At 41.2% G+C, this 27,966-nt stretch overlaps 1 protein-coding gene across 14 annotated transcripts in view; it reads left to right on the forward strand.

Moving 5' to 3' along the window:
* FRYL (FRY like transcription coactivator) overlaps positions 1-27,966 on the forward strand; it is a 261,277-nt gene that overhangs the window by 60,207 nt on the left and 173,104 nt on the right. For 13 of the 14 annotated variants that reach the window (XM_084856817.1, XM_084856818.1, XM_084856816.1 and 10 more), the window contains one exon: positions 23,470-23,669. In XM_084856817.1, the coding sequence (XP_084712943.1) occupies positions 23,550-23,669 (120 nt within the window). In that variant the 5' untranslated portion in view covers positions 23,470-23,549. Of the gene's footprint in view, positions 1-19,268; positions 19,346-23,469; positions 23,670-27,966 lie in introns of those variants that run through there. The other variant, XM_084856819.1, reaches the window with a different exon arrangement.

The raw sequence follows: 27,966 nt of genomic DNA on the forward strand, positions 1-27,966 counted from the left end.
AGCAAAATCAAGCTGCTTTTGAGTAGAAACTCTTGTCCTTAACTCAGTAGTTGCCATATTGTGGGGTTAGCCCCCCCTTCTCTTGGGGAGCATGGACACCTGGAGGGGGGTTGTGAGGCTCTTGGGATAGCTATAAACCTGAAGCAGGTGGAGCCTACCACCCTCTAGCCAGGATCTAAGTGGATTGAATCCCCCCAGGCAGTGATTGGACAGTGAGAGTGCAGTCACCCCACAAATTAATCATATGAATATAATGGGGGGGGGAGCTCAGAAAGGTTTGCTGCTTTGCTCTTATGTGATGTCTAAGTTGTTGATGTTTTTAGGAGTGGGTCAGAGATATCCTTTCCTAATGCCAGTGTTGGGATTAGTTCCCCAGCCACAGATCTTTATGAAAACAGTGCACTATATGTACATGACTGCATTCAAGTATCATCCCTATGGAAGAGATGGTTGACCCTTTTGTGCTCGTGTGTGTGTGTGTGTGTGTGTGTGTGTGTGATTGTGAGAGAGAGAGAGAGAATAAAGTAACTTTAGAAGTAGGCACAGAGTTCAAAAAGTTTTAGAAACTCTGTTTTAGTTAACCCCATTTGGATGATAGCAATGTAGAAGTCTGAAACCAGCATATACCATCTGTCATGTGATATATAGGTAATTTTCAAATAAACATGAAAAATTTTAATGGGAGGATGAGGCATATCAAAACTGAGGGTTAAAACTTTTTTTGTGCCTCACTTCAGTTAACTGTGCTAAGGTTTTCATTTAATTTATTTTAAATTTTGGTCTGACACTTTTTTCTTTGCTCTAACATACGCTGGTAAATAACCCAGCAGTAAATTATCTGTGCATTGTGTAAAATGATCTCTAATTTAAGTATATTCAAACACACAGTTTTGTATTGTTCAGTGAGCCATGTACTTAAGTTTACTTAGGCTTAGAAATATTCAACAGTTCATGTACTGGATTATTCTGGACTATGAATATGTGCTGTCAGGCTGCATTAGAATTTTCGGGCCATGGATATTGCGCAATGTGCAAACTGTGAAAGTGATGAAGGGTTAAATTAGTTGATAACATTAAATTGATAACATTTAAAATGTCTGCTTTCACTTTTTTTACAAATGAAAAGGCCAAAGTATATCACATTTAAGCAGACTTGGAAACAAATTCTAACTTGTTTGTTCTAAATTTGTTCCTAATTCTTAATAAATGTTACCTTTTGTGCCTTGATGTGTTTAAATATATTTTACAACTTTGTGACTCTCAGATATGCTTTGGGTTGGAGACTAAGACCTGCATGAAGGCCGTTTATGGTGGCCGCTGCTTAGAGCTCATATTAATAGGTACCCTCATAAGTAAACACAAAAGCTAAGTTCTTTACTGATTCTACAGTCACCTGTGAATTTGCTTCAGTTGGGAGGAGGGGAAAACTGCTGACACAGTGGGGAAGGCCCTTGCCTTCATGTTCTGCTTGTTGGCTTCCCTAGATGGTAGATTAGCTGGAGTTTTGGTGTGATCCAAAAGGGTCATTCTGATAACCCAAAATAGTAATTATGACAGACACACTGAAAATTCAGTACTATATGCCATTGAGATTGCAGGTCAATAGTATATTTCAACTATTAGCTGTCTAGAAAGAGAGATTATACAGTAGTGGTTCTCACTGCGAGATGGGTCTCCTTAAAGAGGTATGGATAGTTCCTGATGGCTATGTGAGCTCTTTCCTGCCCTCTCTTCCAGTGCCTTGATGAGGTGGGTCTGGAAGCATAGTGTTAACATTTGCAGTCAGTAATTACAGAAGGCTGTGTACATTATTCTTTCCATTGGTTATTGGTACTAAGAGAGACTGAGCCACTCTTCTGTTGTTCTGATCTTTTACATTCCTTGACATCTCTCCTCCCAGTGACATTGGAACACATTGTTGGTCCATATGGTTCCATTCCATCAGTCTTGTTTGCTAATGCTCCATTAGTAATTAAATATATGAACAGTTGTTTTCATTAAATTCAGGAGGAAGTGTAAATAGTTTATTTGTTGACTGAGGGAGGCTCATCTTAAATACTTTAGATTACTATATCATAAGCCTCTAACTTGATTAGACTATGAATGTTAAATAATAAGTTTTGTTCCCTCTAATTTGTCCACTACACTGTAATGGCAAAGGTTGTTTTCTCATTTGGAAAGTATACATACTGTAGTGGTGCTAGTGATGATATTGCTTCCTGAAATTCCTGTTCAATGCTCAGTAAAGTAGTGTTGACTAGTATTTAATTTTCATACAGATATTACATTTAAGTGATATATGATGTTGCATTTTCCATTAATTGTATAATTTGTACACAATGAAGGTGTGTTTATAATTTATGTTCTCTAGCTACCTCTTGAGAGACGCATCTCCAGCTACCTCAGTTAGTGAGATTTCTTGTTACAAATGGAAATTCCAAAGTACTTGTGTGACACACACACAAATTAAAACAGATTGTATTTGTGTCTCTTCTATGGTTATATATGCTTAAATGACTGAATATATACGCTCAGCAATACTTCTTCATCTGATTTTTTAAAGTCTTGCTTAGCTGGCAGAATGTTGTTGCAGCGCTGGCTAGGGTTTGATTGTAGTTGCACTTTTTTCTTTCACTAACAACAATGAAATGACATTCATATGGCCTAGATTCAGGTTGCTGTTTCTCTGCCAACAGTTTGAGGCATTCTTTTTACACTGAGTCAGGAACATTCTGTTGAACCAGCTGTGTGGTGAGGATGTTTAGCAGATCACCTGCCCCTTATTTCATTTATAACTTTAACAAAAGATGGAATCTTACTAGTTTGTTTTCGCTACTATATTAACAAAATGTGTAACTTCATTAGACTCCATTTAGGGATGCTCTGACTTGGTTGGATTCCTGCACTGAGCAGGGGGTTGGACTCGATGGTCTTGAAGGCCCCTTCCAACCCTACTATTCTATGATTCTATGATAGGTTTTGCCTGAAGCATTGTACAATTTTATGTGGTTTATAATCTCAGATGCACCCTCCCCACACCAAGAACAAATTTAAAAATCTAAAGTGCTTGACTAATATTGTTCATATTTTCACAGCAATGTGAGGTAGTTTAGGCTGGGAGAGTCTGACTTTTGTCTAAGGACAAGTAGTTTAAATCTGGGGTTGTTTGCAGATTTCACTTTTCTATCCATTTTCAAAGCTCTCATTAGCAGGGAGGTGTGGGTAGGTGGTAGGGAAGGTATGAAGCACATCTCTCAACCTCTCGTGGTCCAATTTTTTACAAAGCCACCCCTGTGGGTCTTGGGAACATAGGAAGCTGCCTTATACTGAGTCAAACCATTGGTCTATCTAGCCTGGTATTGTCAACACTAACTGGCAGCAACTTCTAGGGTTTCAGGCAAGATTCCTTCCTAGCTCTAACTTGAGATGCTTTTATATGCAAACATGAGCTGTGCTCTACCACTGAGCTATGACCCCTCCCTCTTTGACATGCACATATTGATATACCTTTACTAGTTAGCCACATACTCTCTGCCTCTAGTTTTTTTCGGTCTTCTCTTTTTCAGCTCTAACAAGTTGCTGCTGCTGCCACCATCACCAGCACTCGTTGATTTGTTCCTTGTGACTGGTTCTGGGTTTGCAGGATTTCTGTACCAGTATTGGCAGGCTTTCATCTGTCCCCTCTTTTTTTTTATAAGAGACAGAAGCATTTATACAAGCCAGCCCAAAAGCCACAAGTGCCAACTTTTAAAAATAAGCAGTGTGTGTGCGTGTGTGTGTGTGTGTGTGTGTGTAAAAACATCTAAGCTGTAGGTAAAGTACAAAGAAGAAATTAACTTTTATAAGCTTGTTTTCTCTATTAGAAGTCTTTCTGTTCTTACAATGTTCTATTAACCTTTCTGAAAGGGTGACTTGAATTAAAGGAACAACCTAAATTTGCATTCATAGTCCTCAGTATTTTAGTCTGATTAATGTGCCTAAATATAAAATGCTATGACATCTTGCAACTGGTGCTATAGGGCGTAATTGTATCCAGATAGTCGGCAGCCTCCAAACTCAGAAGCTGCCAAGTATCCAATGCAGGGCGGGAGAAGAGTAGCAGCTCTGCACTCCAGCTGCCCTCTATTTCGGCTAGATGGGCGATTTCACCCATCTAACAGCGGCGCCTCAGAGGGGGAGGGAAAGAGGCTGGGGCGGCCATAGGAAATGTCATAAAGCAGCCGCCCTGGTCTCCTTCCCTCACCGCCTGCAGGAACGCTCCCTTTTCCCCATCTCCACGCTCTGTTTTCTGAGCACAGAGAGGTAGCCAGCACAGTCCTCTCTACATCGGCTACAAGGGGGAGGGGGAGCGCGGTTTCTTGGATCCAAGCTTGGAAACTGAGCTGTCCTATCTATGCCCCCCCCCGCCCCCCCAGATGCTGCCTGGTAGGCATAGGATTGCTCTCTTAAAGTTGGTCATTAATAATTATCTAATTGCACTACCACTTGCGGGTTCAAATGGATTTGATTATAGTTCTTTCCCAGTTGTATTCTGTAGTATCATGTAAACTGAAATACTTCTTCCCCACTTAGGGCCACTGTTCACATGTTTATGAAACGTGTTTCTTAAAGTGATCAATTGATGATATCAACCCTAAATCAACTTTGAAAATGCTCATACTCATAAGACAATAGAATTATTTGGGAGTAGATAGCGCAAGGACTACTATTGCTATTAATTGCGTTGATACGTTTGTGATAAAGTTTGGGGCATGCTGCTTTAATATGCTTTTGAAACTTCTGTCTTTAATGTTTCATTGCAAACAGGTAGTGAATAACAGGCCTTGTAGCAGTAAATAAGTTCATTGGTTTTCTTTGGATAAAAATAACTTCTTATACTACATAAGAAATACATAATGCAGAATAGCAGAAGGAAAATCAGTTGAGGCTGTAAACTTTATTTCTGAGGCAATTCAAATGTTTGTGATTATTCTGCAACAAGCTCAACCAAGTGGTGTCAGAGGTTCCATTGCCACAAGTGCAATAACCTATAGGTGACATAGAGGTTAACAGGAGAGAAAAAATACCTGTAATTATCTTTCTTAGTTTTTCACAATTTATACCTACTTTCCCTAACTTGGTCTGTGAACAGAAGAACGAGCCTCACACAATTTTAAATTATTATTTATTACATTTCTATACCGCCCCGTAGCTGAAACTCTCTGGGTGCTTTACAGAAGTCAAAAAATTAAAATACAATATACAAAGTTTAAAAGCCATTTACATAAAAGCACACAAACAATATACACAAACATATAACTAAAACCAACTTTAAACAGTCAGTCATAACTAAAGACACATGCAGGACTGATTAAAACTCATAATGTGCTGCCAAATGCCTGGGAAAAGAGATAGGTCTTAACCTGGTGCCGAACAGATAACAGTGTTGGCTCCAGGCAGACCTAATCAGGGAGCTCACTCCACTGGGGGGGGGGGGCACTGAGAGGGCCCTCTCTCTCGTTGCCACCTTCCGAGCTTCCTTCGGAGGAGGCACCCAGAGGAGAACCTTAGGTGCTGAATGTAGAGTATGAGTTGGTTTATTTTGGAAGCATGCCATCAGGTCTTGCAGTCCCAAGTGGTGTAGGGCTTTATAGGTTAAAACCAGCACGTTGAATTGAGCTTGGAAGCATATAGGCAGCCAGCTATTCCCAGTTATCAATCTGGCCGCTGCATTTTGCATGAGCAGTGACTTCTGAACCGTCTTCAAAGGCAGCCCCACGTAGGGCACATTGCAGTAATCTAACTTGGAGATTACCAGAGCATAGACAACCGAAGCCAGGTTATCCCTGTCCAGATAGGGGCATAGCTGGGCCACTAACCAGAGTTAGTAGAAGGCAGTCCGTGCTACTGAGGCCACCTGAGCCTCAAAGTGACAAAGATGGTTCCAGGAGGATCCCTCAAGCTATGGACCAGCGGGAGTGCAACCCCATCCAGAACAGGTGGAACACCATCCGGTCAGCAGAACCACCCACCAACAGCATCTCAGTCTTGTCTGAATTGAGCTTCAGTTTATTAGCCCTCATCCATTCTATTGTCACAGCCAGGAAAAAAATACATCTGCGTGTCATCAGCATACAGATGACAGTGCACTCCAAAAGTCCAGATGACCACACTCAACTGTTTCATGTAGATGTTGAACAGCATGGGGCACAAAACTGACCCCTGCAGAACCCCATTCTGGAGAATCCATGGGGCTGAGCAATGTTCCCCAAGCACCACTTTCTGGAGCTGACTTTCCAAGTAGGAGTGACACCACTATAATACAGTGCCTCCCACTCCCAACTCAGAGAGACAACCCAGAAGGATACCATGGATAATGGTACTGAAAGCTGCTGAGAGATCAAGGAGAATCAACAGGGTCACACTCACCTTGTCTTTCTCCTGACATAGGTCATCATGCAGTGCAACCAAAGCTGTTTCTGTGCCAAAATTCTGCCTGAACCCTGACTGAAATGATCCAGAGAACTGGTCTCATCCAAGAGTGCCTGGAGTTGGCTCGCAATCACCCACTCAAGGACCTTGCCCGGGAATGGAACATCTGCAGCCAGCTTATAATTATTAAGGTTTTCCAGGTCTAGGGAGGATTTCTTCAGGAGTGGTCTCACCACCACCACCTTCAGGCGGCCCAGGACCACTCCCTCTCACAAGGAGGCATTAATCACCTCCCTGGCCGAGCTGGCTGGTCCCTCCCTGCTGGTTTTTATAAGTCAAGAGGGGCAAGGATCCAGTATAGAAGTGGTTGCACTTAAAAGATAAGTCATTTAAAGTAAATATGGGAAATAAACACTGTGCACCACTGAAGCCCCTGCCAACTGTCAATGCGCTATTTCTCACGACACCCTACTGTGGGTTATTTAACCCATGGTAAGACTGTGATGCATGACACACAACAACCTCAAGATGCGATTGGATAAGCAAAAGGCCACCATTTTGCTTATCCAATCGCATCTTGGGGTTGTTGTGTGTCATGGGAAACCGATGAGCATGGGTTATGTGATGGTTAAACAAACCCTCGTATAACCCTAGAACAGACCATGGGGTATGCGAAGGTTATTTAACCCTTGTAGCCATACTCTCCAGGCTCACACGGCATGGTTAAACAACCCTTGTATAACCCTAGAACAGACTATGGGGAATGTGAAGGTTATTTAACCCTTGTAGCCATACTCTCCAGGTTCACACAGCACAGCAACCCCCAAGCGGAGGTTGGATATGCAAAGTGGCACCCGTCGGATTTTTTCCATCACAGGTGAGCATGCATCACAGGGGAGCATGCAGAAATGCTTGGATGTGGTTGTGATATACAACCTGATGCAGTGTACAAGGACTAGGACTATTGGCTGCTGCCTTTACAGTTGTTCTTGTTGTTGTTCAGTACACTAGTTCTTGATCACTAATTTGATCATGTGTTCTTTCTTCAAATGAGTGTAACCTGTGGTGTTAGTTCCAAGGTATTTCTGTTACTTCATACAATTTGTGGGTAGCTGCTCTTAGCAACAAATCTCCTTTTCTCTACGTTATGCCAGTTGGTGGTGTTGGCTATTTTTTCACTTAGTTCAGCTCTGCAAGCTCCCGTTGACTCCTTTGAAGCACATCCGCAGTCAGTGGAGCAGATTATGAGATGATTTTAGAATCTGAAAGACAGATGCTGCCTATCGAAGCTGAAGAAAATTTACCTCCAAGGGCAAAGCTGTTGGCAATTATGTTGAGTAGAGATTGTGTGAAGAATAAGACTTGTATTTTCTTTTTTCCTCCATCCTTTAATTGTTGACTAGCGGTGCTTCCAGATGAAGGGGTCCTGGCACTAACTATCAGAAGGCATTATACAGTTATCTTTTCTTCCTTAACGGATTTTCCGCAGTAAGGAAAAAAAGATTGAAGAGGGTGTGGGAAAACACAGGAGGGTTACAAGTGGATGTTGATGTCATCTAGACCCCCTGTAAAATTCCATGAGTGAGCCAGGTTGATGTCTCAGCTTGCTGTTGCACTTCTACCTCCTGTACTTTGCTTTGCTGCTGTAGTTCCACCATTCTGTCTAAGAACTCTTTGTCTTCTCTTATTCCCTGGAGGGTTGACACTCACTGCTCCAGTCCTCTTACTTTTTCTTCCAATAGTGTAATCAACTTGCACTTGTTGCACATGTAGGCCATGTTGGTCTCAGGCAAGAAAACATTACACACACCTTGCAGGTCACCACCACTGGAGTGTCTCTCCCTTCCATAGTCTGTATTCCCTTTATGTTTCTAGCTTTCTGCATGCATCATAGAAGTGCCCCTAAGTAACTAACCTGTGTGTTTTGTTATGTGGGTGTGTTTTTTATAATCTCTTTTTCAAGTACTGTTGGTGCAACCACAAAACACTACTTGCATTTCTGTAACCCAGAACACTGTGAAGGAGCACATGTTAGTTCTCTTTGTGAATGTTTTTCATGGAGTATGTTTACATGGAAGATACAGACTTCAGTGGCCCTGGCTGAACTTTTAATTTTTTTTTATGACAGTGCCCAGTTTTGGATGAGGAAGCACTTCATTATTTCAGTTTTTATACTGAATGGACTGGATACACTTCCCTTGGCCTATTATGTGAGCTTTTGGCAGCTCTGTCATTCTTTAAATTAATACTGTGATTCTCAGTCTCTTTCTAAAGAGGCCCTCAATAATATTTGGCCTTATGGGAACCAATAGTTTAATTCAAGGATAGGCAAACTGGTACCCTCCAGATGTTTTGGACTACAACTTCTACTACCCCCAGACAGCATGGCCAATGGTAGGAAGTTGGAAGCTGTAGTCTAAAACAGCTGGAGGACCCAGCTTACCTACTACCACCATCCTGTGTAATTTGATATACCATTCTGTCTTTAACCCATAGAGAGGTTTCAGGTAATAAATGTTTTTGTCAAACCCCTAAGTGAGTGTTCTTCACTGCAAGGCCCAAGGGCCACTGGAGTCTCCCAGTCACCTCAAGTGCAGTTCTCCACCTGTCTCTGCCCCCCCCTTGTTCACTCACTCATACCACCTCTCTCTTTTTACAGTAGCTGCGTACTCTCTGTAGGGCAGAGCTTTCCAAACTTTTCATGTTGGTGACACACTTTTTAGACATGCATCGTTTCGCGACACAGTAATTCAGTTTTACTAGCAAACCGGAGGTTAAACTTACCCATTATACGAGATACGGACACATACATAAATTGTAATAACGAAATGTATGGGGATACAACATATCTCATGAAAACCTTTCATTTATATTTTTAAAAATAAGTGATTTGTAAGATAATAACATACATTGTTGTCATTTATGAGTAACAGTATGTAAATATGTGCAAGAATTTAAAAAAGGTGAATAACACCAATAACTACTTACCATTTTAATGGGATGTATGAGGTTGATGGGATGAACACAGCTTTTCAATATTTGGTGGAATATTAGATAAAGACACTCGCATTTTGTCATCAAGCATTTTTAAGCTTCCACGTTTCAGTGTCTTTAAGTTTGCCATCGTTGAAAAGGATACTTCCCAAATGTATGTAGTAGAAAACTGCAGAAAAAATTTTAACGCTTTTTTAGCTATGTTTGGATGCATTTTTGAAATGTGAATCCAAAAGCTGTCTTAAGTCACCCTGTTCATGCATCGTTAACTGATTTCGATCATTTTTTATGTCAGCGAATTCTTCTTCAATAAGTGAAAAGTTCCTCGTTGTAGTTGAAATAAATGGATTTCTGATCCAATCATAGTCTTGGATTTCAACATTTGGGAAGTAATGATGAACTTTCTCTCCGAGCAATGTTAAGTGGTCAATAATTAGCGATCTGATATCACATTTTAGCTGGCACTCAGCAGTTTTGGAAAACATTTCAAAATTTCCTTCTTTCACTTTCCTTTTCCAAATTGCTATTTTGTCTCTCATAGCACAAATTTTATCTACCGCTGTTAATATATTTTCTCCTTTTCCTTGCATACTGGTGTTTATTTTATTCAAATGTTCAAATATGTCAGCAAGATATGCCAATTTTGTGCACCAAAGTTTGCTTTGAATTAGATCGCAGAATTCATTTTGCTGATTTTCCTCAAAAAGTTCAAGCATCATTTCCCTCAATTCGTATACTCGACACAGCGCTCGACCTCTTGAGAGCCGACAAACTTCTGTGTGTAGTAGAAGCTTTTTAAAACTTGCCCCCATTTCTTCACAAATATGAGCAAATAATCTTGATTGAAGAGGTCTACTTTTAATGTAATTGACCATTTGAACCACTTTGTCCAAAACTTTTCTTAATTCATTTCCAATGGTTTGTGTGACTAGTGCTTCGCGATGTAAAAAACAATGAGTAGTTATAATATTTTCATTCTCTTTCTTTGCTATAGCTATAAAACCTTTTGTTGAACCAGCCATTGAGGGTGCGCCATCTGTGCATATTCCTACACAATTTAACCATTGCAAATTATTTTCCTTCATGAAGCAATCAAAAGTTTTAAATATATCTTCACCTCTAGTTCTCATTGGAAGTTCTAGACAACACAAGAATTGCTCAATAATTCTGTCAGTATGAATGAAACGTATAAAAACTAATAATTGTGCTAACCCACTGACATCTGTTGCTTCATCTAATTGCAATGTAAAGATCATATTATTGTTTTAAAAAATATCCTTCATTTGCTGCTTAATGTCATCAGACATGTCTTGAATACGTCTTCCAATCGTGTTATCTGCCAAAGGGATTTTATTAACTTCTATCTCAAATTCGGGCCCAAACATTGTTCGAACAATAGCACAGCAAGATTCCTTTATGGTGGTTTTAGCGTGTGGGTCCTTATTTTTGGCAATTATTTGAGCAACCAAGTAACTTACCTTTTGAGCTTTCTCTGATGTCTTCATTCTCTTTGTGAATGATGCAGACTGCTTCTTTCTAGATTTTGAAAGCTCAATAAAGTATTCTACTGGTTTTTCTGACAAATGACAGTGTTTTGAGGTAAAATGACGCTTTAATTTGTTTGGTACCATACTTTCATTTGCAAGTATATCCCCACAAACTAAACACTGGGGACAAGGATTGTTTTCATTACCAGAAAATGTGAACCCCAGTTTCATATAATCTTTATTGTATAAATGAGGCTTGGAAATTTTTCCTTTACACTTCTTATGTACAGACGGTTCAACAGTTGATCCTTGCGTAGTTTCCTCTATAGCGGCTACATTTTGTTCATTGCGAACGTCATCTTCACCAGCTTCCCTTTTCTTAATTAGAAACATATCCATTTTACGGGTAATTCAACTGCAATTTAATGAATAAATCTATGCAAATTTATTTCTAAGTTTTAGCACTAACTAAATATGAAAATAATAGGACTGTTTTTAGCACTTATCTTTTTCCGTTTTTTCTTATGAAAATAACAGCACCTGCGCTCCACTCCCACAGTGATAAAGTGAGATAAAGATAGGAATCAGGACCAGGAGAAAATGTGAAAAATAAAATTAAAGTATTTACAGTACATATTAGGACACAGAGTTCCAGGTAGGAGCTCAGCTGCAAAAACACATGAAGTAGAGAAGCAAAAGTCCAACAAAAATGGTGTAAATATATATGTCTCACTACAAGGCTATATTGCTGCAAATATTTGCAGTGCCTATGTCCAGAGTCCAGTTCCAGCACTCTCCGGTGGTACACTGCCTGTGGGTGGTCAATCCACGATTAAAGCAGAGTAAAAATAAAAATAAATGTCAGAAATCAAATTATAAGTGCCACATGGTGGGTGGCTTGCTGTTTGCCACATTGGGTTTGAGAGGGTGGCCTCCCTTCAACCAGCAGCAGGTGGGTTGAATGGGTGACAGGCTGCAGCTGCGCTCTCCCGGGTGATTGGGAGCACGCTGATTCTGAGGCTTCTGGCCTCCACTGAGCTCCGTTCTGACTGGCCAAGATGGTGGATGGCCCGTGCAGAAGTCCATGAAGGGCGCGCCCGAAACCTTGCAGGGCTGGTGGCTGCTGCCACTTCTCCGCACTGGCATCAGCCGAGCTCTGCTCCCAGGGTGGCGCCTCTCCTCCCCTCTCTTTGTCTTGCGCCTCTACCTTTCCGGGGAGCACAGGCTCGAAGTTCCTTGCCTGCCTGGTGCGGCCCTCCCTGCTCCAGGGGCATCCGGTGGGCCATTGTTCTCCCCCGCTGCCCTGCAGCTTCACCAAGGACACGGGAAGCCTCTCGCCTGAGCTGATTGCTAATTGCTCAACTAATTGCTCCGTTAAAGGAGTCTCCAATGAGACTTCGAATTCTCCACACTCCTCGTGCAGCCAGCGTTACCACACTCCTCGCCGTACCGCTCCAACACCGCCAGTCACGTGCGTCCTACATCAAGATGCCACACGGTCCTAAAGCAGCTAATGTTAAAGCAGCTAAGGCTTAGCTGCTTTAACATTAGCTGCTTTAGGAAGTTCTGGGGGAGGGGCCAAGGGAAGCAAACACGAGTAAGGGACCTCCGTGGTGCCCTTCCTCAAAATTTTCTGCATTTCGTGCAACACGCCTATACACTGCCGCCGACACACTAATGTGTCGCAACACACAGTTTGGAAAGCTCTGCTGTAGGGGCTCTCTAACTTTGCCTTCTTTAGCTGTGAACCAACTGCTGTGATATAGGTTACCAGAGGGAGTTTCAGGGGTAGGGAGTCAGGAGGCCTGCATTTGTCAGCAATAAGGCAGCTGGTGGGAGTGCGGGGAGGTTCAACAACACAGAGGCAATCAGCCAATTAGCTCTGGAGGTGGAGGAGCCTAAGATGCAAAGAGCAATGTGATTGGCTATTTGCAGTGGTGTACTGCACAGGCATTGGATGTGGAGGGGAAATTGAATACGTGCATGACAGAAGAAGAGAGAGAGAGAGAGAGAGCCCACTGATGACTTCTCCCCCACTACTTGGAGAATGTTCCTTTATTATTAATCTGTAACCTCAAATGGCTAAGAGTTATACCATGTGGATTGGCGCTATTATGTGTAAAATCCCTATACCAGTAACATTCACAAAGTTGGAGTGTTGGCATGGATATGTTGCACATATTAGTGTTAACCACATAGAGCCCATGTGCCATGTGGAGCCCATACTGTATGGAAGCAGTTTTAATCAGCTAACATGTTTTTGTTATGATATATGAAGTGGCTCTAACACATTTATTTTCATATTTACTTACAATACATGAAATCAGTACCTTTTTATAGCGGGCCAATATATTTGTTTTATTTTAATTTTATTTGTATCCCTTTTGTCCATCATGGAACTCAAGGTCATGTACACAGGATTTCCAGGTGGTCCCTTTTCCAGGCACTGATTTGACCCAAAGTTGCCTAACTGCAGCCAGGTGGCTACATCATGTGCTCTCAGTGAAATGTAATTAAAGGGGCAATATAAAACTTTCTAGAGCAAAATCGTACATAACCTAAGACAGTTTAACAAATAACAAAGTTCTTTCTTCCTCAGTTTTTGTGTGATATAAAGATACGTATTTGATTAATAGATATTCCTAGACAATGTAGTGATGACATTTAGTGAACATAGTTTTCAAAAATAATTTGAAGTAATAACTGAGGATACAAGATCACCAGAATGGTGTACTTGAACTCTGTAAAGCAAATAATACTGAATATCCATCAAGAATGTTTATGGATTTCTGTTAGTATTTGAACAAGTTATTCCCTAAAGTTTATTAACTTTTGTGGTTGGCAACACACTTCAGTGCCAGACTCATAATGACTGCAAATTGAGATCTTCCAAAATATATTAAGGACAACCACTTAAGAGTACAATACTCAGAAGAATATTCCATTGAGTTCCATGGGACTTACTCCCAGCAACTACCTAATAAACCTAAGTGCTGACTGATGGCCTACCTCCACATCAGCCTGCCCTTGGGCTCTTCTGTATGTGCCCCTGTTGACTCAGCATGTGGCAACCAGAGAGAGGACCTTCTTTTCTTTTATCTAAGGGGTCGCCTGTCTCACTAGGAACCTGCCTGCTCTTCTTAGGGTGCTGTTACCTGAAGAGGCCTGTTTGTTGGACATTTGTAAAAGGGCTTTCTTCTGTGTTGTCCCCAAACTATAGAATGCGCTCCCTCAAGAACTACAATTGGCCCCCACTCTTTTCGCCTTTACAAAGAATGTAAAGGTGCATCTTTTCAATTTAGCCTTTTAAAATGTGTAGTTTTAAATGTTTTAAATGTTTTTCATGTTCATGTTTTTATTGTTGCAAGGTTTTATTGTTTTAAATTACTGTATGCTGCCTTGATGGCTTTTTAGCAGATAAGGCAATATATAGATGATGATGATGACGATATGTTATTAAGGGTGCAATCTTATGCATGTTAGGCCGCGGTGGCTTAGAGGTTAAGACGCTGAACTGCAGACTGGAAGGTCGGCAGGTCAGCAGTTCGAGACCCGAGTGCTGCGTGACGGAGTGAGCTCCCGTCTTCAGTCCCAGCTCCTGCCATCCTAGCAGTTCGAAAGCAAGAAATTGCAAGTAGATAAATAGGTACCGCCTCGGCGGGAAAGGTAACAGCGTTCCGTGCACCTCGGTGTTCAGTCATGCCAGCCACATGACCACAGAAGTGTCTTCGGACAGCGCTGGCTCTTCGGCTTAGAAACGGGGATGAGCACCGCACCCTAGAGCCGGACACAACTGATTGGGGACACCTTTACCTTTTCCTTATGCATGTTTACACAAAAGAAAGTCCTACAACTCCCAGCATTCCCCAGCCAGTAAAGCCACATCAATGTGGCTCTGGCAAACCATTTCTTTTATCCATCTATCTGGTCCCAGTTACTGGTATGTGGCCCACCAAAGCCTGTACATCTATTCCTGGTAGTGGTATCATATGTCTTGAATGCTTCTTGGATGGAGGCTTATCTGGAGCCCATGTTACGAGTTTTCCGATGCCAGATAACGACCTCTTTATTTTTGCAGGCTTTTAAAACTTAGGTCTGAGTGGGCTTGTGCTGCCTTTAACTGCTCTCCTTAACTCTGTCGTTATGTTGTATTTACATTGAACATTTAATGTACTTTATATTGATGCTTTGTGTTTATGAATTTGATTTAGTGTATGCTGCCTTGGTGAATTTTATTTGAAGATCGGGGTAAGAATTGGTTGCTTAAATGAATATAAGTAAATAAATTCAGTAGCCCAACTTTCTATGTTGGGCTAGAGATCCCATGATCCCACAAATAGTATAGATGTTGTTCACTTCTCAACAAACCATTAGAGACAATGAAGCCTTGAACCTCCTGTTTTCATTGCTCTTTGCCTTCAATGCAAGAAGCCTAGTGAGTCTGGCTTGCAAATAACTTCATTAACCAGTGCCTGATTTACCCTCATTATCCATGCAAACGTGCAATGTATATTCTCTGTAAATAAAATGTTGTATACCACTCTCTGGCTCACACAATGATTTCATAATGTGTTCCTCAGTGCCAAGCATGTTGCCACTCCAACAGACCACCACACACTTAAAATTTTAAACAAAATATTGGCACCTATTTCCAACCATGAAGTAATTTTGTTCTGCTTCCAAAGTTATTATTACCCTTTTATTCTACTAGAAAGGGCATTGTCCTGAGAACTACATTTTGCATATTCAAGCTCAACTAGCTCATAGCCCATAAAAAATGTCAGCGAGTGCATAGTTCTTTAAACACACAGAACATTGCTCATTTTAAGAAAGCCCTGTTTGTTGATTAAGTATCTGTAATGCTTCAGGAAATATCAGCAACACAACACTGTTTGGGTTACTAAGGCCACTAACTTGTTCAGTAAAACATTTCTAGGGAACTAATACACGGGATGGGATAAATTGAAGCTAAACTGTATTGCATATTAAACTTGATATAATACTAAATGTTGGGTTGGAGCTTAAAATAACCAAGTGAAACCACTTTGAGAAACCACTTTGTTTCACATGCTTACGTTACAGTACAGTATGTTGTATAGCTTAAGCTAGGAAGTTTTATATTCATATATTTGCATACCTGGAATTTTAAGGTTATAAACTTCAGTTGTTGTGGCAAGCATAGAAAAGGCTTGTGATTACATATAGCTAAACAGAGAAGAGAGACCCTAGGATCAAGTATGAGAAAAGAGGTGCTGTTACAGAGAAGACTGCCTCCTCCTCATGATTTATAGGGTTATTTAATGTTTACTGTCCTGAAATAATTAACAATTATGCCCCAAAATCAGGAAAGCATGCACAGTCTCAAAAGGCAAGATGATATCCTAATAATAAAGCAGTTGTAAAACTATTAAAACAAAGATAGGACCTTGCCAGCAAACTTGGTGTCTACAAAAACATAAGCCAGAAATAATAGGAAAGGAGAGGCAAAAGAGAAAAAATACTAGGGCTGCACCAAATGCTCTCATATCTTAATTTAGGTCAAAAGTAATATTTTTTTTTGCAGGGCAGAAATATTTGTTGCCGTTTCTCCAATCTATTGCTGCTTTGGCACCATCTTTCTGTTTGTGTAGTATACTTTATGGGAATTGTCAGATGAGTGACCCTCAACAATCAGTAATTACAGAGTAAGCAGAGTTTCATGCCTACATTTCTAATTTGCAAACAAAATTAGTTTTGAAATTTTGAGTGAGGGCAATACTTCCTAAATGGGTGAATACATTCGAATCCTCCTGCAGCAACTGTTTGAAGGGTGCTTTTTGATGCTGCCAAAACATTTCCGGAGAATTGTCCCCTTTTGTCTCAGTTCTAGAAATACATATACCATATAGTTAAAATATACCTCAGAGATGCCTGTGTAGTGTTTACATTTCCATGGAATGAGATCATATTTCCCTTGTGTGACTACTGTTACAGTCAGGATATTTTTCCTAGTGATAAACCTATTTTTGGCTGTTCCTGTAACTAAATACAGTATTTCCTGTTCTGTATTTTACATGTCCTAGCAGGTATGGCAAAAACTTTTGTAAAAACAGAGCTGTCAGCATGGCCTCAATTTTTTTCTACGAACTAAGCATACCCATTCTGTCAGCCTCGCCTAATGACTCCTTTTTGACTTCACATCACCCTTGTAGCATAACTTCTGAATATTTTCCAATAAGTCAGTGTTCTTCTTGAATTGTGATGCCAAAATAGCGAGGGGGGAAGTATTTGGGGACTGGTAAAGAGGTAAAACTGCCTGTTCCTTAAACATAGTTAAGGGATCAAGAAGGAGCTACGGGATCATGTGCTTTTTTTAATAAGCATAGATTAGTCTTCACTGGCTTTGGTCATAGTTAGTCATTGACCTGGTTTGCACGATCATGGAAGCTGAAACTTTGGTTTATTGCAGCCACTGTGCGTGCCTGACTTGTGCTGGTCAGATTTCCTTAATTACCCACACCAGTGTGGCTTGCCATGTCATCCAAACCTGCGTGGCATGGCTTGTTTGGGGTGGGCAACAATCCTCAAATAACCCATGGGGTGTTGGATTATTTGAGGGTTGATGCTTATCCCAAAGAAACCATGCCACCTGGGTTTGGATGGCATGGCAAGCTGCTCCAGAGAGGACAGTTAGAGAAATCTGGCTGGCACGTGCAGCAGCTGCAACAAGCCACAGTGGCTTGTTTCAGCCACCGTGATCATGCAAAGTGCACCAGTGTCTCTGGGCTGTTCCATTCCAAACTAAAGGTAGGGGCTCACAAGACTGAATATTGTGTCATACATTCTCTCTACATAGAGGTCTCGCTGTTCAGAGTAAGGTTTCTAGCCTAGCTTTCTCCCTAACAACATACTAATTTTCTGTGTACTGATACATTTTGGTAGGGAGGAACATTCAATTATATGAGCCCTACCTGCAGTCTCAACTGGTACAGACAAGAAATAGTTTTTAACATCTTTAAAAAAGGATGTTCACTGCAAGAAAAGATAAGAGGAAAACACAAATAAATCACACCACAGAAGTGAAGCAGGTAATGTTCGCCTAGGAGTAGAATCTTGGTTAAAAATGGTATATGTAAATGTAACCAGAGTATAACAGTTGAATAACAGGTTTAATTTTTTTTAACCTTTTGAGGAAACTAATGCCATGCCTTAGGAGAGATTGTTCCTTTAGTGCCCCCTCTCCCCTTCCTGTAATCGGGAATGCCAGTAGACTGTCAGTTTTCAGCTGAACGCTCTTCCCTCCACCCCACCTCCAGCGGCATTTGTTCAAAGTTTCCAGTGGCAGAATAGCAGAGGCTGCCATTGCAGCAACACTTGCTTTCTATTCTTTTACACTTTTGAAGGGCAGGCAGGAGGACACTGTCATGCTTGCACCCAACAGCCTTGGGACAGGTACCAGGGTGGTGGCAACTTAAGTGCACTTTGCGTGTGTTCTTCTAATTGTTCTGGAATAATTTATATATCACTAGGCTATGCTTCATGAGAAATGCTGGGTTGGATGAATCAGAGGTCGGAATTAAGATTGCTGGGAGAATTATCAACAACCTCCGATATGCAGACGATACCACCCTAATGGCAGAAAGCGAAGAGGATCTCAAGAGCCTCTTGTTGAGGGTGAAAGAGGAGAGTGCAAAAGCTGGTTTGAAACTCAACATTAACAAAACGAAGATCATGGCATCTGGCCCCATCACTTCCTGGCATATAGAAGGGGAAGAAATGGAAGCAGTGACAGATTTTACTTTCTTGGGCTCCAAGATCACCGCAGACGGTGACTGTAGCCATGAAATTAAAAGACGCTTGCTCCTTGGGAGGAAAGCTATGGCCAACCTAGACAGCATAGTAAGAAGCAGAGACATCACCTTGCCGACAAAGGTCCGTCTAATCAAAGCTATGGTTTTCCCAGTAGTAATGTATGGCTGTGAGAGCTGGACTATAAGGAAGGCTGAGCGCCGAAGAATTGATGCTTTCGAACTGTGGTGCTGGAGAAGACTCTTACGAGTCCCCTGGACTGCAAGGAGGTCCAATCAGTCCATCCTAAAGGAAATCAACCCTGAGTGCTCATTGGAAGGACAGATAATGAAGCTGAAGCTCCAATATTTTGGCCACCTAATGCGAAGAGAAAACTCCCTGGAAAAGACCCTGATGCTGGGAAAGACTGAAGGCAAAAGGAGAAGGGGACGGCAGAGGATGAGATGGCTAGATAGCATCACGGATGCAATGAATATGAACTTGAGCACGCTCCGGGAGAGAGCGCAGGACAGGAAGGCCTGGCGTGCTATGGTCCATGGGGTCACGAAGAGTCGGACACGACTGAACGACTGAACAACAACAACAAGGCTATGCTAGCAATCTTTATAGAGCAGAGGTGTGGCTACCGTGTTGGACCTACTGTTTCCCACCGTCTTCCAATATTGGTATAACTGATTATATAATCAATCGTGTGCATGTGCGCGCACACACACACACCAGCTGCTGCTTCATATTATTATCATACTAACTTTTAAATCTTTATGAATAACTGCTGTCATTCTGAAGCAATCTCATTTTAAACTTCTGAGAACAAAGTGTTGTTTTTTTGGTTTTGCCACTGCTCGTTGTTCAGCTGTATTTTGGGAATAATTTCCAAAATACATACTAAAATTTCAAAGTAAGAATAAATTAGTCCTCCTAGAGTACCTTTCATTTGTGAACTACTTCAGAGGAGAAGGAGAAGTATTCTATCTTTGTAAGTTCAGGACAGATAAAATCGTTAGGAAGTCATTATTAAAACAAACAAAAAAAAAAAGGCACAAGCAAAAGAACAGCCTATTTGCATAACTAGGAGAAGATGCCAAAAAGTATTTTCTTGGAAAGCTGCCTATTTTCAGAGGGGACACAACTTTAGTATCTGATGATGATATCCTTCAGGGTTTCTAGCTCTTTTCTGTAAGATATCAAATAAACCAAACTCTGTTCATTGGTTCCTTTTGAATATTGGAGGAAAGCCCAGAGTTTCATATTATATGGTTTCTGTTACTAACTCTTGTCGAGTATATTTGCATGACCAAGGACCCCATTAATGGTGATTACTGGTTATCACCCAGGCTGGGATGGAGAGGTGGTCTTAATAGTAAGCTGCAGCTGCTGCTAATCCATTTTTATAAGTACTAGTGAGTCACCACTGTTTTCCACCTTAAAGTGGGAAACAGACTGGGCAAGTGTGGCTTGCCCATGTAATAAATGTATGGTAGATATAGTACTTGAATCCAGCTCTCATGGCTTAATTTGCAACTCTTCATTCACTGAATTGCATCTGTTCTTAGGACTCCTATATCTTTGAGTAAGCTCACCTTAATGTCCCAACTTGCAGTGGTGGGAAGAGGGCCAGATACTGCTGAGTGCACTGTGGCTGTTCTTGACTCTTGGAACTGGCCTGTTCCTCCAGCTTCGCTTCTCTGTGTAATGACTTTGGGCTGCTTCATATAGAACTTGGCACCACTTCTGATGTTGTCACCATAGGGCCCATTTCTCCACCTGTATTACAATGCTCCAAGCTTCTTTCTCTTCACATATTGTTCAACTCATCTGTATTGCAGATGCCTCCTGGGACTGCAGCGGGCCCTTCATGTTGGGCAACCTTGCTTCGCTAAAGCACAGAATATGGGCAGGGTCTGTTGCCTTTGACGGATCTAGTAGCTTGAGGAAGAGTTAACCCATTATATTGTGCCTGCCTGACCTTGAATCTTTGAGTGTGTTTTATGAAGGTGTTATATGAGTGAGATATATCTCTTGTATTGCAGTTAGGGGGCACTTGCACATCTGAAAACATTGTGATTGAATAGTTAAGTAGTTTAGATAGGTATGCAACTTGCAGAGTCACAAGAGATTCTCGCATTGTATGTCTTTTGTATTAATTTGAACTGGAGGTTTTTAGAGACAGGAATGATTTGCAGGACTGTGCCTGTGTTAAAACTACCATGGGAAATGGCTTTGTTGGTGGCTATTTAACAACAACAACAAAAAAGCAGTCCAGTACAAATCTATGACAATATCGGTAGAACTGCCCTCAAGCCAGTATTTGACAGCAAAACTACTTCAGGCACAATTTACATTGAGAGCTTATCTGTATTTCAGGCATCTGTTTGCCAGCAGTAGCTTTGGAGTCAGCAAAAACAATGTATTAGCATCACCACTCTTACCTGGGTTGGCAAAATCTGGTGCCCTCCAGAGCTTCTTAGTACTCATAAAATGTAGACTGAGTAATGCTAACTTTGACCCCTTGGATAGCGGTTTGAAGGCTGCAAGTGCAAACAGCTTTTAAAAACTGTTTTTCCAGCATCTGAAAATTGCCATTTTTGAAGGGCAAACAATGCTTCTTTAGAGAAGGCTGCTTACTTTGCAGTGAGTTGACACTCAGATTTCTATTATTTCACTTAACAGTCTTCTACTCTTATGAGGTACTACTGAAAATAAGAAATGGCCAAGATCCAAAGAACCATACTACTTCCATGACCCCAGGGAGCTTTGGATTTGTGTTTCTCCAAGAGAGGGCATTTTCAGTTATCGTGCCTAAACTATGGATTAGCCTCCCAGGAGAGGTTTGTCTCTTTGCCAGCTTTTAAACAGGCTGTTACAACTATTTTATTCTGGTGGGCATTTTTTTTTAAAGTTGAAACTTTGGTATGTTTTTTACACTGAGGAGCAGAGTAAAAAAGGATTAAATTTGATGTTTTTTAGATTGCAGTTAATTATTTTTATGATTTATGATGCTGTTTTACTGCTGTCTTATTTTTAGATTGGTTTTTATTTTAATTTTTGTTATGGTTTGTAAGCTACCTTGAGTGTGATTTTATTATAGAAAGGTGGGATATAAATGCCCAGATAAATAGTAGCCCACCAAACCCCAACTTGTACCACATTGCCAACAGCTTTGGAAACAGAGGAAATTTTAGAAGTAGATTGTGATACTGGCTCAGTGGTCTGCTGTTCAAAGTGTTGTGTGAGAGAGAGAGAGTGAGAGAGAGAGAGAGAGAGTGAAATCCCCATTGGGTAGCTCTTTGAATCTGAGCCAAGTATTTAAATATTTTTGTTGCAACTGTGAGACGTAACCTAATGACAACTCAGAGTATGGGTTGAGAATGGGTTGTCATTGAATTGTGGGTTGTCGTTGAATCATGGATTGTCATTACATCTGAACCCTGCACTATGGCTTAGTTATGGATTGTTAACCACAACCAACCCAGGAAGAGAACCCGTGGTTTGTTGTCGGGTTGGGAACTCTGGATTGTTTGTAGTTAACCCATGATTCAACAGCAACTCATACTCAACCCGTACTCATAACAGTCATTCTCTTTAATAATGGCTAGAAATTAAAATTTCTGCTGAATTGTTTTTCTTTGCTGTATTGACAGACAGACTTGGATTCTTACAGAAAAGCACAGTGGTGTTAGTTTCTGTGATGCTCTTACAGTGAAGGTCATACAGTATAATTTTTCCATACTTTGAAATTTGTAATGAGGAAAAATCCTTAATGAACACGTTGGGCTATACTCAACAGTGTTATCAGCACCTTTTTTTGCATGCAGGTGTGTGTGTGTGTGTGTGTGTGTGTGTGTGTCTTGCATCAGTAGTGTATCTTAGCTTCTGTGTGGTATGTACTATTTGATTCTCCTCAGTCACCTCTTCCTTTAGTTTGGAAATACCTGACTATACCTCTTTCTCTGTCTCAAACATACCCTTAATCATTCTTACTTGCTTTTTTGTTTTATTTTATGAACTGATAGCAGAATAAGTAACATAAGGAGGATTGTACTAAACACAGATATCACAAATTGCCCTGCCTTTGGCCCTGATATCTTTGGTTTCATGCCATGTAGGCTTCACTACCTACCTCACTGTTTTCAAGAATTTAAAGTGTGACTTTCTTTTGGGCACTTCTGAACTACCCTTTGAGTGCCTTGTTTCTGCGTTGTGTTCCTCCTTTGTCAAGGTATACAAAATGCATGCCTCTCTTCTCTAGTTCATGCCCGCTTCCAGCAAGCAGAAGGTACAATAAAAGCCTCTGGGACTGTTTCCCAATGAAAAATGGGGAAGGATGAAAGGATGAATGTATACAGCATTTTGAATAAGCTGTAAATGTTAATGTAAATTACATTACTGTCTTTACATCTTGTTTGAATTTGTAGCCAGTTCTATTTGATGTTCCTAGAGTGCATAGCATAAATGTGTTTACTCGTATATTAAAAATTTATATACTGGCTTCATTGTTTCCAGTCTAGAGTAGATCTGGGTGGTGGAGGGATTTACAAAAGAAACTGACAAATGGAAATATGTCAGTATGAAATCCTCCTTTCACTTCCTCAGTACCTAATCTTGTCAATGATTCATGTCCTTGAATTTATACATGTATGTTGCTAACTAAAACATAAGAAAGTGATCACTATTTTTTTTCTTCTGTTAGAGGGATTTATTAATCTGTAAAAATGTGTTGCTCCTTCTGAGAAATGCTGATGTTTTTATTTACTTTATTATTAATGGTCCATATTTCTTTTCCCTCAAGCATCTGCACCAGCCAGAAGTGTTACTAAACGCAGAATTTCTCCCAGTAACAATTCTACCTGGGAAAAGAGAAACGTCATCATGTCTAATATTACCATTGATCCAGATGTCAAACCTGGTGAATATGTCATCAAGAGCCTCTTTGCTGAGTTTGCTATTCAAGCTGAAAAGAAAATTGAAGTTGTAATGGCTGAACCTTTGGTGAGTTCCCTTACATAGCCTTCACTCAGTTCATGTTCTTCTGAAATGATTTAACCTTCTTTAGATAACAAGAAGGCTGTGAAACTGGATGTATAGACAAAGAATGAATGAAGAATCCTAATGTGCAATTGAACACCAACTAATCTCATCTCTCCCCCCCCCCCGCCCCATATTGTAGAATCACAGTGGTTAAATAAAACAGAACACTTTGTAGAACAGAAGTACTTAGTGCTGTACAGGTTGAGAAACTGCAAAATAGAATTCATAGAAATATACCCCCTTATTGTATATTAAATATACAAGGTTTACATATTACTACTAAAATAGAAACATTCTACTGACCAAACATTTAAAAATATATACTTGAATTTAATACCTCATTTGCTACTGCAATTTCTGTTGGGCCTCTTGAATATTATTTTACTTGATAATTGGGGTTTTTCCTTCCCTCCCCATTTTTGCTGATCTCCGGCTACTGATGAGATTGGTTTGATAGCTTCCCTCCAGCCTGGCTTAGTAAAGGAAATGCTTATGTTCTGAAGCTGAAGCATGTTAATATTTCTGGTTGCAATGTGGAATTCAGGGAGATATTAATTCAGCTGGCTCAAATAGGAAGTAGTTACAGGATTTGGAGACTGTCCTTCCTCTTCTGTCTTTTTCGTTTTTTCCATCTTTTATGTTTTCCTCTGGAGTCTACATTCTTAAATTTGGGGCAGAAAACTGAAAGGGCCTGCATCACAGACTAAGGTAGAGGGAGAATCAGTAGTATAATATTAAAACCTTTTAAAAGTTTAAACAGAATAAAACCAAAGTATAAACCAGAGTAAAAGTCAGCAGCAGTATAAAGTTCTAAAACCACAACAACACATTACAAAAAAACCCTGAGGGACTAAAAAGTAATGGGTTCTGATGATTCCAGAGGGCTCTGGGGGGTTTTCCTGCTGGTATGGCTGGTGCTCCTGTCAAAGCACAGGTCACTCTGTGGAATGCAGAGATGACTTGGGCGGTTGACACGATCACACCCAAGCGCCCTCTCCCTCTGAGCAGAGCCCGGCCAGCTCCTTGGTATACACCTGAGCTGAGGGCAATGAAGCAAGAGGGGAGACGGCTAGAACTCAGGTGGAGGAAATCTCGTGCTGAGTCTGACCGAACACAGGTAAGATCCCACTATCAAGCCTACTCTGTGGCGGTGAGGGTGGAAAAGAGACAGTTCTTTTCCACCAGCATTGCATCTTCTCAGTGTCGTCCAGTGGAGATTTTCCGAGTGGTTCACGGCCTGTTACATTCTGGGCCAGGGAGAGAGACGGTGGAACCCTCGGTAGCATGCTGTGACGAGTTTGCACTTTGAAGATAAAGTCGCTCAGATTCGTCATGAATTGGACACCACGATTAATGCAGTTCCATTGGTAGAGGCGTTCAGAGCACCGTCTGGTCCAGTTTTATTGGATGAGTTTCAGTTACTGAGGCCTGAGGATGCGGACAAGGTGCTTGGCCAAGTCCGATTGACCACTTGTGTGCTTGACCCTTGCCTTTCATGGCTTATTAAATCAAACAAGGAGGGGATGTCTGGCTGGGTCCAGGACGTTGTAAATTCCTCCTTGAGAGAGGGAGTGGTGCCTGCCGCTTTAAAAGAGGCAGTAATTAGACCACTCCTGAAAAAGCCTAACCTGGACCCAGAGGATGTTAATAATTATAGGCCAGTGGCCAACATCCCCTTCCTGGGCAAGGTGCTTGAGCGGGTGCTTGTAGGACAGTTCCAGGCACTTTGAATGAATTATCTAGATCCATTTCAATCGGGCTTCAGGCCTGGTTTTGGAACGGAAACTGCCTTGGTCGCCCTGTGGGATGACCTCTGCCGGGAGAGGGACAGGGGGAGTGCGACCCTGTTGATTCTTCTGGACCTCTCAGCGGCTTTCGATACCATCGACCATGGTATCCTTCTGGATAGGTTGTCTGGGTTAGGAGTTGGAGGCCCTGCACTGCAGTGGTTCCGCCCCTACTTGGATGGCTGATTCCAGAAGGTGGTGCTGGGGGATTATTGCTCTGTGCCATGGCAATTGTGCCATGGGGTTCCACAGGGCTCTATTTTATCCCCTATGCTGTTTAATGTCTACATGAAACTGCTGGGGGAGGTTATCCTGAGGTGTGGGCTGAGGTGCCATCAATATGCAGATGACACCCAGCTCTACCTCTCTTTCTTATCAAAACCAGGTGAGGCAGTGGCTGTTCTGAATCAGTGCCTGGGCACGGTAATGGACTGGATGAGGGCCAGTAAACTGAAACTCAATCCAGACAAGACGGAGGTACTGTTAGTGGGTGGTTCGTCTGCCCGGCTAGGTGATATTCAACCTGCCTCTGAAAACAGTCCGGAAACTTCAGCTGGTCCAAAATAGGGCAGCAAGATTGTTAACAGGGACTGGCTTGCGAGCTCATATTATGCCAGTACTTTTCCAGCTGCACTGGCTGCCAGTCCATTTCCGGGCCCGATTCAAAGCGCTGGTATTAACATTTAAAGCCCTTAACGGCTTGGGGCCAGGTTATCTGAAGGATTGCCTCCTCCCATATGTGCCTGCCCAGACCTTAAGATCATCGTCAGCAGCCCTTCTCCATGAGCCCCTGCCAAAGGAAGTGAGGTGGGTGGCTACTAGGAGGAGGGCTTTTTCTGCTGTGTCACCCTGGCTCTGGAATGAGCTCCCTGGTGAGGTTTGCCTGGCACCTACATTGTATTCCTTTCGGCGCCAGGTGAAGACCTTTTTATTTTCCCAGGCATTTTATCATTTTAGCTTTCTAAACTTTTAGCTTTTCTGTTTTAAATCTGTATTTTAAACTCCTGCACTGCTGCTAGGTTTTATTGTGGTTGTATTGTTATATTATGGTTTTAATGTTCTATATATTTTAAATTGTTTTATTGTGTGCTGTGTGGTTTTAATTTTTGTGAACCGCCCAGAGAGCTTCGGCTATTGGGCGGTATAGAAATGAAATAAATAAATAAATAAGAAATGAAATAAAATAAAATAAAAGCCTGGGAGAATAAAGTGGTCTTCACATAGTGCTGATAAGACAATGTAGGGCATCAGGCCAGACTCTGGGGAAGCCATTCCACATCAGGTGTGCCACTACTTTAGTAGCCACCTGCCTCACTTCATTTGGTTATCTACTTCACAGAAGGGCCTCTGAAAATTATCTTAGGGTCTGGGCAGGTATATATGGGAGAAAACGATGGATCAGGTAATCTGTCCCCAAGCCATTTAGGGCTTTAAAAGTTAACACCAGCACTTTGAATTGGGCCCAGAAACGAACTAGAAGCCAATGCAGATCACCAACCACTGGCTTAATATGATCATATATTGACCAGTCCCTGTTAACAATCTCACTGCCCTATTTTGGACAAACTGAAGATTCCAGATCATTTTCAAAGGCAGCCCCCCCATATAATACATTGCAGTAATCCAAATGAGAGGTTACCAGAGTGTGGATAACAGTAGCTAAACTGTCTTTGTTCAGATAGGGTTGTAGCTGGTATATCTCTAAATTTTTATAACTGAGGTTGTATTATAATTAGTTTTTTCATACGAGGAAACAAGTACATTGACGGGGTACTTTTCTATCTCAGAAGGAGGAAATATATTAAAACAAGCAGCAACTAACATTTAAGAACTCTTAAGAGCATAAGAAATTTATTTTATGACATGGGTTGGTTGTCTTGCATGAAGATTGTGAGCTGCCCTTTCTCAAAAACCCTATTGTGTAGTTTGCTTGTGGCAAACAATTGGCTTTTGGCATGCTTTTCACTGATAAGCGATCAAGAAAAACCTAATCTGTTTTCTTGGAAAATAGAATAGGTACAATAAATGAATGTTTGCCCACCTGCTGTTACTCCTTAGACTATCTGATTCATTATGGCCTAAGTTCACATAAAAAACCCTACTTCTTTAATAGTAGGGTAATAAAATATTATAGATCCGGGCATTGTGTTGCTTCCATCTGTCACTTGCCTCTATTCTGGGAAGTAGTTTTCAAGCAGACCTTGTTTTTGCATTGTGCCATCCTTTATTATATTTACTTGAAAAGGCATAGGGTATTACAGCAGTTTTCTTTTTTTAAAAAAAAGAAGGAAAATATGAATTGTTCTTATGGTTTATGTTGATGTATGATAATTACACTGGTAGTTGAATGAATTCACCTGAGAGTCAAGATAGAGGCCAATAGTAGAGGATCCTGAAAAGGACCTCGGAAAATGGTGAAACTGACTTATGCTTTATCTGTGTATGTGAAGAGGCACAGCTTTGTCATAAAC

Source organism: Heloderma suspectum, chromosome 5 (assembly GCF_057233095.1).
Source record: "Heloderma suspectum isolate Gila_16-S chromosome 5, 16-S_ref, whole genome shotgun sequence".
NCBI lineage: Eukaryota > Metazoa > Chordata > Lepidosauria > Squamata > Helodermatidae > Heloderma > Heloderma suspectum.